This window comes from Lonchura striata, chromosome 8 (assembly GCF_050655825.1).
Source record: "Lonchura striata isolate lonStrDom1 chromosome 8, ASM5065582v1, whole genome shotgun sequence".
Lineage (NCBI taxonomy): Eukaryota > Metazoa > Chordata > Aves > Passeriformes > Estrildidae > Lonchura > Lonchura striata.
Genome location: NC_140710.1, coordinates 31008145 through 31024542, shown reverse-complemented (window position 1 = coordinate 31024542; position 16398 = coordinate 31008145). Strand labels below are relative to the sequence as shown.

Genomic DNA, 16398 nt, shown 5'->3' with positions numbered 1-16398 from the left:
ACAGCAAAGATCACAAACATATTTTAGATGTGTTGGCAGCCATCCCTCCAGCACTGTTCCCCTGCTCCTGTCCTCTCCAGTTCCCAAGTGGGGCTGGGTAACTAAAAGCTCCTGAAATTCCTGTGCTTTTTACAAGATGGAGCAGCTTTACACAATTGCAGCGTGGCTGTGTTGGTGTCCTATTCCTACCAGCCCCAGGCACTACCATTTTACTTGTTAAAGGACAGGTTTATCATTATGTGAAACATATTTTTACTTTTCTTAGTCTAAATCCCTCCACCACAGCATTAAAGAATTTAACTCAAGGAAATAAGGACAATTCTAATCTTTCTTACCGGTGGTAGAATAGATTTTGGAGGAAGAGCAGGGCCACCTCTTTCATGTATAGAAGGCTGTGGTGGACCTCGATCCTGTTGAGTCAAACACAGTACCACAGTTAAGCAAGCTTCTAACCACAGCCAAGCTGGAAAAGTTTTAGATTTACTGTTTTCTACTGCATTAATATACTACATCTAATAAGGCATCTGCATTCAACACAAATCTGCATGTGAAACAAGGGCAAAAACATTTTCACTTTTATGTACTGAGAGCTGAACAATTTAAGTTTATGTTCCTGCACCATTTTTCTTTAAATTCAATGGAGCATCAAACCTTAAAGAACAGTGTGATCTTTAAAACAGAGAAAAAGTGCAAGCAAAACCATTCTCAGGTTTCCCATCTTGACTGGTGTCAAGAGAAAACATGTCTGGGAAATTTTCAAAACCAAAAGTAGCTTTTCCTTGGGGGGGCGGGGGGGATGGGAAATGGGGCTGTAGCAGACATAAATTGAGGTGAATATCAATATTCCTCTACTAGAGGAAACAAAAATGGCTGAGTTGATGAATTCTACATGGTCTATATAAAACCCATTAGCCTGAGAAATGAACTCACATTACAGCTAAGCTGCACTGCAGAAAGTGGACCACAATACTAGAAAAAAGTCCCCAAACCCATGAAAAAATGTGTGGGCTATTTTATCCACTGGAAAACCTGATAAACACCAGAATGGCTTCATTCAGCTCCAGGGATGGACACACAAGAGTATGGAGCCTGTGAGCTGAGCCCCAATGCCTGGTGAAGAGCTCTCACCCCTCAGGAGTGTGGAGCAGGACACACTACATAAAGCCATGCTATTTTTATGCCACGACCAGAGGCAGCTAAGTTGTCTGAGCAGCACCTGATCAGTTAGCACAGCTCAGATAATGCTTTCAGCAGCTAATGCCTTCCCTCATGTTCATAACCTTAATTGACCTGACAGTTTGGAAAGACACCTGAGTCGGAGCTCTCCTGACAAGGCTGCTGCCACAGGAGCTGAAGAGAAGAGCACACAAACCTGATCAAGCTGAGAGCTTTTGCTATAAGACCCTTTGCCTGCTGCTGTGGAAGCCTGGGACGTAGACTTGGCATTTGTCTGTTCTTCGGTTTCCTTCTGGCCATCAGGACTCTGGGAATCTTTTGCTGGTGTTTGTTCATCACTATGTGCAAAGAAATGAGAAAAACAGAATGCATAAATCACCAAGTACCTGTGTGGAGTATCTCCTAGCCTCAGTGTTTCTTAGAATAATTTCTACCCACCCAGCTGACTGGAGTCTGCAGGCAGTTATGCAACTGAATACAGTATTAAATTACTGGAATTAGTGCTACTGGAATGAGTACTTGCACTCATTTCATTAATCTTTCCAAAATCTAGTTAGTGACATTTCCCATCTAATTGGCAACAGCAACTCACCCACTTTCCTTCTCTTTCTGACTGCTTCCTTGCTCATCATCATCACTGAAATTCAACTGCTCAGTGTAATCCACTTCACTCTGAGCACCTGACGCATAAACAAATGTTCAATTAACCTTTCAGAAACATTCAGCATACAAGTAACAGACCATTAATCTGATGTTCTTACCTGCCCAGCCTTCATCAGCCTCAGCATCCAGATTATCAAATTTATCAAGCTCTTTGAGTTCACTAGCACTAAGAATGGATGGGCGCTCAATAGGTTCTGAGCACCATGAGGGTGGGCCTCTTCCCCTTGGGCCTCTAAAAAATGAGAGAAACAAAAGCCACTGTCACTACTTATCCACAAATGACAGAGAAAAGGTCAACTTATATGACCATTATTTGAAATATACAGCACTGTTGTTTCAAGCACACTGAACTCTCATCTACATGTGTGACTACCAGAATTCAAATAATTACTCTTCCATGTGCACAGCTATCCTACACTATGGAAAAACACACAGAGAAGTGGAAAACCAGTTTTTAGTGCATTAGAGCTCAACTTTAATTGGAAATCAAAGTTGTGAACAAGAAATTGACTGTTTTCACTGTAACAATGGAAAAGTCCTTTTATGGGCAAAATACTGGTTTAAGTTTCAAAGATGTTCCTACAAGTGACTCCTGCTCTTCACAATCAAAATCCCTGTAATATGCAGAATTGCCTCAAGTTTTCCAGTTGAGCTCTCAAACTCCAGGCACCCTATGACACTGCTCCACACAAGCAAAACTTGGGGGCTGACCAGTGTCAGTTCTTACACAGTGTTTAATCACCACTGACAAATTCAGTTCAAGTGATTTCTTTTTTAAATTAAGTCACAGAATTCATACCCAGACAAAAACCACAACCATTTTTAAGTTTCTTACCTGCTAGGCTCAGAATTAGGAAATCTTGTTGGACCTTGCATGGAGGGAGGATATGCCATTCTGGGATACTGATTAAACATCTAGAAAAGGATTAAAAACAGGAGCCACTCATTAAAAAGTATTACTGCATTAAGTACACTGAGACCATCAAAGACAGTAATGGAAATAAAGTGAGACTCTTCACTCAAGTTTGCTTAATATCACAAGTGGGTGACATCAAGTCCCCAAGGGGAAGTGACTGGAAGTGTTAACTCCTGACAAATTCAAACTCCATGTAGTAACAGGTAGCCACATCCTGTGCTGGGTTTCAACCCTGCCCTTCCAGCAGAACTGATAAGAATTCCATGGAGGGGAGAGAAAGGGGCCTAAGAAAATCCCACTAGCCAAAAACCAATCCCTGCTGCTTAAAAACAGTTAATGCAACCATCACTCACGTAAGGAGGCATCATTGCTCTGTACTGGGATGAGATGGGTGGCTGCTGCTGGCCATTCAGCTTGGGCTGAGGGATCTGGGGCAACCGCACATCCCTCTTGTCTCCTGCCTTCTGGCCATCATTGTTTTCTGCTGGTGTAGTGCTGCCATCTTCTTGTCCCTTAGCTTCTTGATCTGTTGGAGAACCAGGAGAATTGTTCTTATTACCCTCATCCCTCCAACTAGTAGCATCTGCATGGACAGAATCAGCACACGAAAAGCCAGAAATAGACTTTAAATTGCAGATTTCCAGCCAGGGATTGTGAAGAACACACTGTTCCCACGCAGTCCTCAGTGACACAGCAGACACATGTTCCTATCTGCTACTGAAACATGCATTGGCCACTCGAGAATCAACAGAAGCTGCTCCCTGATCCTCTTCAGCCCTAGGTCCAGCTGTGTTTCTGAAGGGTCAGAGCTAAACTTATGGACTGCTCAAGTTGTCCCATTCTACCTTCCAAAACACAGCGCAATGTTGGAACGATAATGATTATAGCACAAGAAAGAAAACAGATTTAGCTGTGCTAAGTGGGCCACTGTTGACTCAGTGTGAAGATCAAGGTTCCTAAGCAGCAAAGGCCTACCACGAAATTCTCAAGCAGCTGAGAAAGAAAGGTAAAGCACAATACAGGTCCAAGTGAAGACAGATATAGTCTGGTTTGCATCTCTGCCTGACAAAGATGGAATAGAAGTGATAAAGGCTGTACTTCTGGTGTGAATGTCTAGTAAATTGTCCAGGAAAAGTCAGGGATTTTAATGACTTATCATTTGTGCCAGGGACTCCATTCTTTTAGGAGTTTCTGCCTGCAGAGCACAGGTTAAGACAAAAAGCCCACTATGGTAAACTTAGCAACAGTGCTCAGATCAATGGAGATAAACAAAAATTCAGAGACACATGCTGTAAATGATGTTTCTTTAGGGACACAAACCTTTAAGCAGAGTTAAACTCTGCTCCTAAGTATCCATTACAGTTCTTGCACTTATCTTTGCTGAGAAGCACAGTTGCTAAAGGGGGACTGATTACTTGCCAAGTTCATTTAGCTTTCTGCTGTCAGACAGGAAAGAAGGGCTTAATATAGCATGTACAGTGCTGACCAAAACTAACTGCCTGCAGGAGGCTGAACAAACACATAGCTGCTCTCATTGGGTGCTGGACAACTCTCCCATTTCCTGACAATTTATTCTTTAGATCAAGACAAGACATGAACATGGCCTTGGGTCTGCAGGACCTGACAAACAAATCCAAGGAAAACTAAGACCTGTAACACATTTCCTGAGAGCCCAAGCCCTCTAAAGTGCCTATCACTGGCACAGGACAGCGCCAGCCACAGTGCAAGACAGGACCTCTAGTCCATCAAATCTCATCAAAACCAAACTTTTGAGGGAGAAAGGAACCTTGTCTTCCACTGGTAACAAGCACAGTCCCAAACACCCTCCCAATTAAAGTGATCTGGGGAAGAAATACACATTTCTTTCCTGAGAGATGCAAACCCAGCACTGTTATAGTTGTTTTCACCAGATCTAATCCCCCACTGCTGAAACAGATCCAGCTGGTCAAAGCACTGCATCCAGGAGCTGAAGATGCTAATGCCTTTAAAGGCACAACCCACTCTTTTGGCATCTGTAGACTGAACTTCCTCTTCAGGAATTTTCAGGCCCTACTCTTAGGAGTATTAACAACTTAAGGCCAGCCTGATCATTTGTGCAATTAGTTAACTCTAGGAAAGTTCTTTGAAGAGGTATCTCATCTGCTGTGACATCAGTGGCTGAAGTAAGAAAATGCCAGTATTGTGCTACTAACAAATGTTCCTCAGATCACAACCACAGTACTGCAGACACTGGGAAAATGGCAAGTGATGGGATTAAACACACTATTTTCCACACACCAGGAACACAGAAAAACAATAAAACCCTAAATATCCACTTCTTCCATGTAGGAGTGTGTTGATTGAAACAACATATTAATCTATTTATTTTTTACAGGGTACAAGCAGTAAGTTCCACATAAACCAATTTCACAATTTGTAGCTCACACTTACTCTGTGGTCGTAAGTTGGCTCCTGATCCATCTTCAGTTGCTTCCTTATCTTTGCCTGACTTTTCCTGATCCCCAGCTGCCGGCAGACTGGGGAATTCTTGCTGGAAATAACTATTGATTGGAATAGGTGGACCTACAGAGCAAGATATTCAGAAAGTCACAACTTGCTGTAGACAAAATAGTTCAGAAAATTAACAGAAGCCTGATCATCCCCTAGAAGTGAACATTAAATTTTTAAAAGAAAAAGTTAAACATTAAATGTTAAAGCCACAGTCATTTACTGGCAATATAAAGGGTTCCAAAGTTGCTGAATTTATTGGACCAACTGTGACAGCTGTTGAGGCTGAGAAAAATCCAGAAGCACTACAGAGCAACAATGGACAATGGAACAAGACTGAGCCCAGGGAGTACCTGGAATTCCTCAGCTCTGTAAACACTTTTCCCCACTCCTTCCAGACAAAGACTTCCTTCTTTTCACTCTAAAGCTGTAGTCCACCCAAGAATAGGAAACTATGTAATTGCAAACACGTTTATGATTAATTATTGTTCTAGTAAGAAATCTCCAGGACTTTAAAAGGCCACAGCTTCTACATTATGAGAAAAATATTAGAACAACATTCTTTGATTTCTAAAACCCTTGACATCATACTCAAGATTGGAATTTAAGACTTCTGTTGTACACAGTATGGAAGCAACATATAAACGTTGTCTCCCTTGTTAGAAGGTTTTATTGACATCTGCTTTGCATCAATTTCCTCCCCATACACATAATGTATAGCGACCTATTAGATCAGCAGCATTCCTGTGCCAAATCACCAATAATCTGACTGAGTACAGATTTCCCTTCCAAGAGCCTGAATTACAGCCTGTTCCTGTACCTGTCTCTACCACTGACTACTAAGGGATGTGGTATTAGGCTACATGGATTATGGGAAAGGGCAAGCTCACAAACAGATATCTGAATATATGGTGTCCAAAACCCCCCAATCCCAATCTAGTTATTTTTAACAACTAGAAAAATTTCTGTTCTCTCCAGTCTCTGAAAGAATCATTCACAAAGATAAAATGCAGGGATCCCAGTGAGCTTTTATTTGGTTGGGTTTTTTTAAGAGTTGAACACAGAATAAATTCCTTACTCTGCGCTGTGTAAAGGCATGCCACAAAACAACGGTATTTATACCTGTGTCTACATATTTCCTTGAACTCTTTCAATTTTCATTCTGACTTTGCATACTACAGACCACATTAATTTGTTTTTTCTTAAAGGACACTGGACTGTTGCTGTAGAAAACCAGTCCCACTAACCAGATGACCTGCCAGGCAAGGGAGCCCCTTCTGAGATCCTGTGGCATGCAACATTCATGAGTTTTATGAATCTGGAAAAATGCTTTCTGCTCAAGCCTACACAGTGAACATTTTAGTGGCAAAGTAACAACAGCAGAAATCTCTTTGACTGTGTTTAAGCTACAAACCTGAAGAAGCCAGACTGGCAACAAGCAGCTCAGAAAGATGTTTCAGAAAGAAGTTAAAAAATTCAAAGATATTCTAGTAGTAATTTACTCCAAATTTTAGCTGAAGCATGAGCTGAAAAATACATGCTGCTGTTACATTTAGTTCTTCCCTTCCCCATGGCCACCCAGAGGATGAGAGAAAGGTTTAACCTTGCCTCATTCAAGTTTTACAAGAGCATGAGGCTGAGTGCTGCAGGAACATGCACAAGGCAGGTGGAGAAACTGCAAGTTCTGAGAGCCAACTGCAGCTCAAGAAAGCAGGAGCACAACAAGTGGATTCTGCATTTCAAACCCAGGACAGCAAGCAGCTGCTGCCAATTCACATCCAGTGCTGCTTCCTGAAACTGCAAACCCAGTGCTGCATTAATTGAATGAAATGAGGGTGCCATCTGGGCTTGGCACACAAGCTGCCATGGTAACTATGAAATAATTAGCTAAATGCATTTTGAAGCTACTGAGGCGAATCACTATTTCCTGTGTCACGGAGATGATCTTACCAGCTTCTGCAGGAAAGCTGCTATGCAGATCCCTTTGCATCAGTGTTCATTTATTTTTTTTTTTAATTCCACAGAAATCCTACAAAAGCTTGAAGGATTAAAGTTTCTATTTTTGATAGCAAAACACTGAGAATTAAGCAGCAAGAAATGAAGTATCTAGAATTGTCACTTCTAATTCTCAGTGCACAAAAATCATTAGATAGGTGATGTTAAACTCCATGTGGTATCTAAGAAATTACCTCCATGCTATTAATATTTTATTATTTTAAGAACTCAATTCTTAACTCCATTTTATAGCCTTGGAAAGTTTGCAAGTCTCAAACTTAAGGAATAAAACATGTTGCAGGTTATTTATCATAATGGAGACAGAGGAATTTAAAGTAATCTCTCACTCTACAAGCATTTTAAAAACATCTCCTAAAGATTTAGTTCTGAACTTACATCCGTAATGAACACTCAAGCTGAGAGTCACACTGATGGAAACAATTTTCCATCCTTTCATCCAATTACGTTAAATAACCCTTGAAACACACCTTTAATGTTTTTCCCAGAAAGAAAACTACTTAAACACTATCACTTTGATACTAAAACAACCAAGGAATTTATAAAATGAAGGGAAAAGTATTGCTGTTTCACATGTTTAAACAGAAGCAAAATTACACATATTTTGCACAATATCATCCAAAACTCCGATCAGAATGACCACCAACTCTTTCCATCTCTCCTTCCCATGCCAAAATTGTTTGCAATATAAGAACTGTGACCCTCCTCACCACAGCCACACTGAAGATTTTATGCTACCACCATCACTTCCCTGTCAATTCAAAGGAGGTGACTCCACCAAGCTTGTAAAAGTCAGCCAGACCCGCTGATAAAGCCAGGGACTGAGGATGGGCTCATTTCCCAGTCTGGAATGTTGCTTCCATGACTTTGCCCAGTCCCAAGTGGCCTGGCCAAGCCTCAAGGGACTGCTGAGTGTGGGGGTCTCTCCCAGCCCATCCCAGAACCCCTCCACCCTGAGCAGCACTCACCATCTTGTCCTCCTGGTTTGGTGTTGGCCCAGGATTTGGCAACAGGAGCTGCTTCTGGAGGAGCAGGAACAGCAGGTTTTGGCTGTGTCTGCGGCACGTCTGGCTGTCTGAATTAGAGGAAAAGCACTTGTGAATACAAGAGGGTGAGCACAGAGTAAGTGTCAGGATAGCTACTGCAAACAAGGGAATAAAATAAGGGAGCTGTGCAGCTGAAGAACCAGTAACTACTTTTCCTCAGAAAAGGCGTTTTCTTACATAAAATGAGTTGTTATAGTAACAGTTTAAAAATGGAATAAATCAGCTAATTATTTCAAGATTCCACTTCCCAAAGAGGAGAGGAATCAATGAAAATGGCTGGGCAGAAAATGCAGCCAGGCATAAACTGAATTACAGCTTTTAAAGAAGTGTATTGGACAATCAAAAAAACAATCCATCTACAGCCATCAAAGGGAATAATTTGGATTAATGTTCTCTTGCCCCGGGAGTTAACACAGGAAAGCACTTCAAGACCACCATGAACTGAGAGGAAGAAGGCAAATGCATGTCAGAAATTCCCAAATAAAAGGAATTGATAAGCATAGCTAAAGATATCATGAAAAACTCTATGGGTACCATGAACTGGAGCTCAGAACCTTAAGTCTTAAGAAATGGGCTCAGTCCCACTATCTTAACAATGAAGAGGCACAAGCACTCATTTTGTCCAGTGTAAAAAACCCAGACACGAGCCCTTTCTAGTCTGCAGATTTAGTCACATTGTTCAACTTCTTTCAATAAAGGCTATTTCTGAAATCTGCATATTCAGGTAACTTAAGACTCAAAGCATTAGTGTCTAAAATCAACTAAGACTAACCCTCCAGCTCCCTGGTAGGAACTTTTGATAAAACAGGAACTGTGGGGCAAATCCTGTAGTCTAGAATCACTTTATTACACCAGTGAAGACAGCAGCAGGGTGGTATCATGTCACTTCACTGACAAAAAACAACTGTAAATGCTTCAAGTAGATCCTAAAGTGACCCTAAATTTCTGAGAACTACCACTAAGAAATCAGTTCCATTTGGGTTCTGCAGTGATCAACCCAAAGTACTACACAGGACTCTCAGAACTGACAGAGAAGCAAATACAATGAAAAATATCACTGCTGGGCAGAAATACACAAGCTTCTCAAAGTAATAACAAAATGCAATTTTCACATTTCATGAGAGTATTACAGCCTATGAAAAAAAATTCTCATTTGTTTTTGTTTTCCACTTGTATTTCTTACAGCTGCACATTTTCTAAGCAGACTTTGGGGAGTTTATCACATACATTGCTGAACTTTGTGACACAAGGAACAAGACTGTTAAAGAAACTCACCTTGCATTGCTCCTGTTTAAAATATAAGCCCATTTAAAATTTTAATTATCTAAGCACTGCCCTGCAAATACGGATGAATGAAAGAATCCAGCTGAATTAATCAAATCACTACACAACAGCCTGCAATATCCAGGAAAGAGAGTGAGGCAATACCCACAGAATGAGTGACAACTCGAGAAAGCAGTAAAGTAATTAATTTTCATAATTACAGGGAATAACACAGGGAATTCCTGTGAACTCCAATACAATGATACAAGAAAAAATAAATGAAACTGAAGCAAGCTGTTATTAAGATGTAACCTTTACCTGCAACACTTGTGAGAGGAACAATAAAACACTTCACATGTAAACTGCAGCATTTCAAGCATATTGAAATATCACAAACACAGCAGTAATCAAACAAATGATTTTAAGATCTGAGCAAACACATCAGATGGTCCAAATTTAGGAGAATTTCATCATGGCCTGGGCATACACACCTGCTCCTGGGAACAAATCTCTGCCTCACTAATTTTACTTTTATCTGGCTTCTGAGGCCTTTATCAGAGTAATACATACATAAATACAAACAACTTCCAGCTGCAGATAAGGGACATTTATTTGTTTGTAAACAGAATATCAACTACTGGTGTGTCCTAACACATGGCCATGCAAAGGCCTGTTTAATCAAACAAGCTACAGCTCAACACAGATTTAACAGGGCAAAGTGTAAGTGAATTTACAGGGTTGCAGGGAGATGTTAAAATACCAAACAAAACACAGGGCAGAAAACTGTGACTCTGCAGTTTCAAAAGTTTAAAATAAAAGGCTAAACACAACACTATATTCCTGAAGTCTATCATCTTTTTAGAGAGATGTCAAAAATTGGTATTGAAATGTAGGAATATATAAAAAGAAAAATAAAGGGAGAGAAAGATGAGGAAAGAAACCATTAAACCTCATCTTTTGCTTTCACAAGCACTAGGAACATACAACCACTGTCCCTAAATTCCAGTGTTTTCCAGAGCAATTTGTATGAAAAGAATTAACATTTAAACCTTCCTTCTACTTATGCAATGAGAATCACATCCTATTCTAAGTTTACATGGAAAAAAAGAACTGCTTTAAAATACTTTCCAATTAGAAACCGAGAAGTTTCAGTTTCTATTTAGTTTCTTCCTGTGCAGGACCAGCAGTTGGATTCTATGACCCTGATGGGTCTCTCCCAACTCAGCATATTCTATGATCCTTTCATGCTATTTAGCTGTACAAGTGTGAAACACATCTAGCACATGAAACTGCACTAAGCATGGGAAATTTTTATCATACAAGGTATACAACAGTGCATCAACAATGCCACAACTTCTGTCTTGTTTGTATCACATACTGGAGGAGTCTGGAACAATAGTGTAGAGCTTAAGATAAAAAAAAATTGAAAGTCTGTAGAATTTATGGCATTCTAACAAAAAAAATTAAAGGGCAAACATTAACCATTAGGAAAATAAAGATTTAAACAAACATGCAAAGCAAGAATTTTTGAGTTTTCTCTGTCATACCTCACCACAGGACAGTTAAGCTGATTTTTGCATACTCTCATGAACTTGCAAGCTATTCTCTAATTTTCCTGCTATATTCCTTGGGGTTTAGAGAGAATTTTATTTAAGGTGATGACACTGATCTTACAAAAATGTACTGTAGTATTTCCTGTCAGCAGACATCAAAACTTACATGTCCAGTGAAATATTCTTCCCTTAATATGGAATTTATAAGCAGACCATTTTCAACTTAAACGTGAGGAGGCTTTTTTGGTGCAAGGTTTTTTTTAAACTCTCTACTAACAAGATTCTTCCTCACAGAAATTAATAGTGGTGCTATTTCCTCTCTGGTAGGTAGCTATGCTGAGAATACTCCAGTGTAGCAAATTTCTTTGCAGTCCTGCCAATCCCAAGATCTGGGCAAACCGGAGAGAAATGGCCCTGCAAACCAAGCCAGTGATAATTCTTTTTTTTTAATTCCACAGAAATTCTTTAAAAGCTTAAAGGAGAAAAGTGCCTATATTTGACTGAAGGACACTGAACATTAGGCAGCAAGAAATGGAGTATCTAGAATTGTCACTTCTAATTCTCAGTATGAAAAAGGTAAAAACTTACTTCTCTTCTTCGTGCTGTTCTTGTTTTGAAGCCCATCCTGTGCCATCCTTAGGCACAATGTTCACATTGGGGTCGTTGCCTTTGTTCTCTGCTTTGAGGCTGGGCAGATTAGCTGGGGGAGGCATCCTCCTGGAAATAGCAACTTTTCCAAGACTCTGTAATCCATGGCGTGCAGCAACTGCGTGCCAGAACAGAAAGTGCACGTTAACACTGTTTAGACAGAGCTACATAAAAATGTTTTGTAAGAAAGTAAAAAAAATGTAAGAGTGTTAAGAATTAGAATTTTAAAATGCTTCAGAATTTAGTATTTTTAAAACGGAATTGAAAACAATTGGTCTGGGAAAATTTGACTACTTTTTGAGCTGTGAGTCAATTATGGCAGGACTATTACAGAGATTAAAAAGGATGTACAGCCCCACATTTATACACAACATTCAGTGACAAAAAGCTAAAGAAGGCATTTACAACATGATGTTAATGTCAAGTATTATTCTCTGGTTCTTCTGGAGCTTAATGTACATTGATGAGTTCAGGAATACCCCTATGGGTCTAGCCCATTTCTTTATTGCTGCAAATTTCAGCTGGCAGATGCTGCCCTTGCAAAAACATTCCTATAAATTGTATTTAGTCCAGACCACAAGTACAAAGCTAATGTACCCCACAGGACATTCAACCTACCAAGTGACCAACTCAGGGAACAAGCACAAGTTACCACCGTGGGTAAGGTGTATCACAACAAACAGCTCAGTTTCAACTTTTAAAAACAATATTGTGGCAACCTTCAACAAGTTTGGGCACACTTCTATTTTACAAATAATTTAGGCAACTTTGCCAAGTTCAAAACCTTCAGAACATCAACATCCCTTCCCCCTGGTTCTCCATTCAATGACTCATGAAAAAGCAAGCTCACAGTCACCTTATTTGAGGTACCAGTGTAAGTTTTATCCAGTGTTTGTCAAAAAAAAAAAAAAAAAAAAAAAAAAAAAATCTAAGTCCCAGAGCTGTAAGTGAGCATTGCCTTTCCCTCAATTTCACACTTGCAGTGTGGCAAATGTTAATGCAGTAAAATGCACAGCTGGGGAATGGCATGTCTTTATTTACCCACATTCTACTTCCTACTAGACTGCAAATGCTGTCTGTCTTAACTGACACTCCAGTTTACAGCTAAGCAGAAACTGTAATGAATGCTGCCTTCCACAATCCTTCCACTTCACTGCTGCACCAAGCAGTTATGAAAAACCATGCTGTGGTTAAGTGCTCATATAATTAGCACTGCAGTAATGATGAAACTGAAAGAATGCAACTCTAAAGAGAGCTTACTCACCTGTGGTTTTCTGAGTTTCCAGTGACTTTCCCTTGTAGGTATTAAACAGACTGAGTGTCGCATACTTTGTTTTTCCATCCTTTGCTTTTGTACTCTGGCCTGACTTTTCCGACATTTCGCTGGAAACTCATCGAGTCTGGTACCTTCCGTTTGCTCCTCAAAATCTGCCTGTAAAGAAAAAGAACAGGAAAGCAAAGCAATCTGAATAAAAGCCAAGACTTAAGTCAGAGTTCACAGGGCAGAAGTGGACAGCATATTTCACACCATTAGCACTGTTTCATTTAAGCATCCTTCACGATGCCAAGGAATGCATTAACTCCAGAAACCTTATCCTTATACAACATCAGGAATTTTTAAGTATTTCTATCTCTTCAATATGAATGTCACAAAACCTGGAGGGTCAGCATTTAATTAACATCAAACACTTAAAGTGGTAAATATCATCCATGATTATACTAGAAAATGAATAATAAAAACCCAATCCCAAACTCCACAAACACACAAAATTTCCACCAGCAGCTCTTTCCCCACTGGGGAAGCTCAATGACCTCACCCACTCCCAAAGCCAAGTACTGAGACACAATTAAGTTACTGCAGTTTAGTATTTCTGGAATTTGCTTCTTTTTTCTCCAATTAAAACCATGATGAACACAGCAGCCAGAGACACTAAATACACAGAGTAAGAATTTTTTGTCAAAACCAGAACACAGTATGCTCAGAGGGGGAGAATGAGAATCCCTTAAACCAAGAGTTACACTATTCTTCCTGCAGCAGTAAATTACAGGGCTCTTGGAGCAGGTCATTCCTCTCCTCCCTCCTTCCCCCAGAATAACAGGCCTTGAGAAAAAGAACCCAGCAATTAACTGTGATACTTCTCTAGAATTCTTGGAAGGAAGTTGCAGAGTTGCTGCTCATCACCAGGCAGGAACACAAGTGAGCATTCACTCAATCAGAACATTATTATTCAAGTTGATTTCTCTTAACAGTCAAAAATCTTGCTACCCTTTTTACAACAATTTTTTATCTATTTCTATATGAATTCAAAAAGAGTTATATATGCTCAAAGGGTTGTGTTTCATTCTAAAATCAGGCAGCAAGAAGCAAGACATTCTGTTCAAACCCTTCAGTGATCAAACTCCCATGTCAAACTCAGAGCTGCAGATCTTCAAAGGGAACGTGATTCCCATGTACGGTGCTCATGGATTAAGAACAGTCTGCAAGGACAAGCAACCTCAAGAACAAAGCACCTACTTCGTCATGACAGACACTTAGCAATGTCAAAAGACCATGGAAATTTAATTTATATAGGTATGATAACATTCCCATCCTCCTCTGCCTTCTACCTCAATTTACAAGCCATGATTGAAAAGAAATTAAGATGGCAAATAACCTTGGGATGGCTCAGCTTCAGCATAACTTGAGGCAGAAGCTGTTCTATTACAATCCATGCAGATTGCTGCAAAGAGGACAACCTCCAGCATTGTATGGGGCCACATACACAGCAAAGAAATATATTCTCCCCTCAGAAAAAGGGAGCAACTCTCAGATTCTTCTTCCAGATTAGTCAGCATTTGGCTATTTCAACAGCAAGTGTTACACCAACAGTTATTCTGTGTGTCATCCAAAAATATGAAATGCAGGATGGGAGCAGGATGAACCCAGCCCAGCGAGCAAACCAGAACTCTCAGGAAATCAGAACTCTGGATGAGCTGTTTGCACTAGAAGGAACATGTGAGCACAGTGATTTCGTGTACAATTTTACAGTTATGGGCTCACCTGAAGGCTGGTTTGCCACCCTGTGCTCCTGGCAGTTACTGCCCAGCACCTCCTCTGATGCCCCAGGATGATTGTGGCAGACTCCTCATCATAAGTAAGAGGCTGGGAACAGAGAGGCACAGAAGAATTGAAGGGACACAGACTGCCAGGTTCTTCCACAGAACACCTTCTGGTAAACTGAATCTCCTTCCACAAGAAAAGGCCAATGCAGAGCCTCACGTCTGATCTAGACTCAGCCTGATAAACAAGTCTGCCTGGATTCAGGTCTCCAGACAAGCTGAAAGCAGTAGTCTGGCCATGAATAATACTGATGGGCGAAGCCTGACATGTTGAATTGCAAGTAAGTATTGGGGCAGCCCGAAGAGTGCTTGAAATCTGCTCAGCTGATAACTCCAAAGATAAGCTTGCACTCACACTGGGTGAGTTCTCTTCTGTAAAGATATTTGAGTATTGAGCTTTGGCTTCCAGTGGAACCTTGCAGCCTCAGTGTAGTTTTTTTTTTGACAGATGAAGGATAGTCTAGCAGCCAAGCCTTTGGCTGGAGTGTAGATCATGTATTTATGATGAAGAGTCCAGCACAGTCATCCTGGGGCATCAGAGGAGGTGCTGGGCAGTAACTGCCAGGGACACACGTGGCAAACCAGCTTTCAGGTGAGCCCATAACTGTATCAAGTCATACCCTACAATCACTATGCTCACACATTCTTTCAAGTGCAAAGAGCTCATACAGAGTTTTAATTTTTGGCCCAAGACTCATCCCAGCCAAGGAGTTTGTAAACAAGAAGTAGCTTCATAATGGTGAATAATCAAGAAACTAGCAAACAAATTTTAAAAAGACAGCTTGGGTAATTTTTTGTCAACAGCAGCAAAGCCCTCACAGATACAGACAGAGCAGAAAGCAGTGTGAGGGTGGTTTAAGATAATATTTTGCTGTATTTTTCCGAAGCCTGCACCTCTGGTAGAGATTAAACATGGAAAATCTTAATCCTAATAACACTTTTTTACAGAGCAATACAGATTTCATACTTGGGCAGACCTTCATTGTAACAACTGCTCTTTCTAGAATGTTTGACAGCTTCAAGAAAAGAGGACAGTGAACACATTCCCTGAATACCCCTTTTTATGTTTAATTTAGAAAAACTAGTCTGCTCATTACAACTGAGCTCTAAGCCTTTTGTAGTGTTAAAATTCATATTTTTTGACAAGTTTTCCCCAACTTATACTGCATAGAAAAATAAACTGTTTTACAATGACTAAAGCTGCACATTCCTCAGTAATCTGACTTGCACAAAATAAATAATTTCAATTAGGCAGGTCAATATATTCAACAATATTATATATATATATATTTATTTATTTATTTAATTGCATTTAGACAGGTACTGGTTGCCACAGAAGATATTCCTACAAAATTAGACTTTAGGTAAGGTACTCAAGCCAGGGATGACAAACCCTCCCTCAGAGCCCATGTGGCCTTCCACAAACTTCCTGTAGGGTCGCACATTAAACGAGCACTCAGTGCCATCTGACAAGTTACAAAGAGACAGCTGCATGACTTAGAGCCATGTGAATCTATCCAGCTCCAAGACCTCT

The 16398-nt window shown here is 40.2% G+C and overlaps 1 protein-coding gene across 19 annotated transcripts in view; it reads right to left on the bottom strand.

Moving 5' to 3' along the window:
- The window catches only part of PRRC2C (proline rich coiled-coil 2C), a 68720-nt gene that overhangs the window by 39380 nt on the left and 12942 nt on the right, over nucleotides 1-16398 (bottom strand). For 18 of the 19 annotated variants that reach the window (XM_021545877.3, XM_021545881.3, XM_021545880.4 and 15 more), the window contains exons 2-11: nucleotides 13030-13197; nucleotides 11706-11883; nucleotides 8224-8330; nucleotides 5186-5317; nucleotides 3109-3281; nucleotides 2675-2754; nucleotides 1938-2071; nucleotides 1769-1856; nucleotides 1373-1514; nucleotides 336-410 (exon numbers count right to left, since the gene is read on the bottom strand). In XM_021545877.3, coding sequence (XP_021401552.2) covers nucleotides 336-410; nucleotides 1373-1514; nucleotides 1769-1856; nucleotides 1938-2071; nucleotides 2675-2754; nucleotides 3109-3281; nucleotides 5186-5317; nucleotides 8224-8330; nucleotides 11706-11883; nucleotides 13030-13144 — 1224 coding nt within the window. In that variant the 5' untranslated portion in view covers nucleotides 13145-13197. Of the gene's footprint in view, nucleotides 1-335; nucleotides 411-1372; nucleotides 1515-1768; nucleotides 1857-1937; nucleotides 2072-2674; nucleotides 2755-3108; nucleotides 3282-5185; nucleotides 5318-8223; nucleotides 8331-11705; nucleotides 11884-13029; nucleotides 13198-14805; nucleotides 14908-16398 lie in introns of all 19 variants that reach the window. The other variant, XM_085586834.1, reaches the window with a different exon arrangement.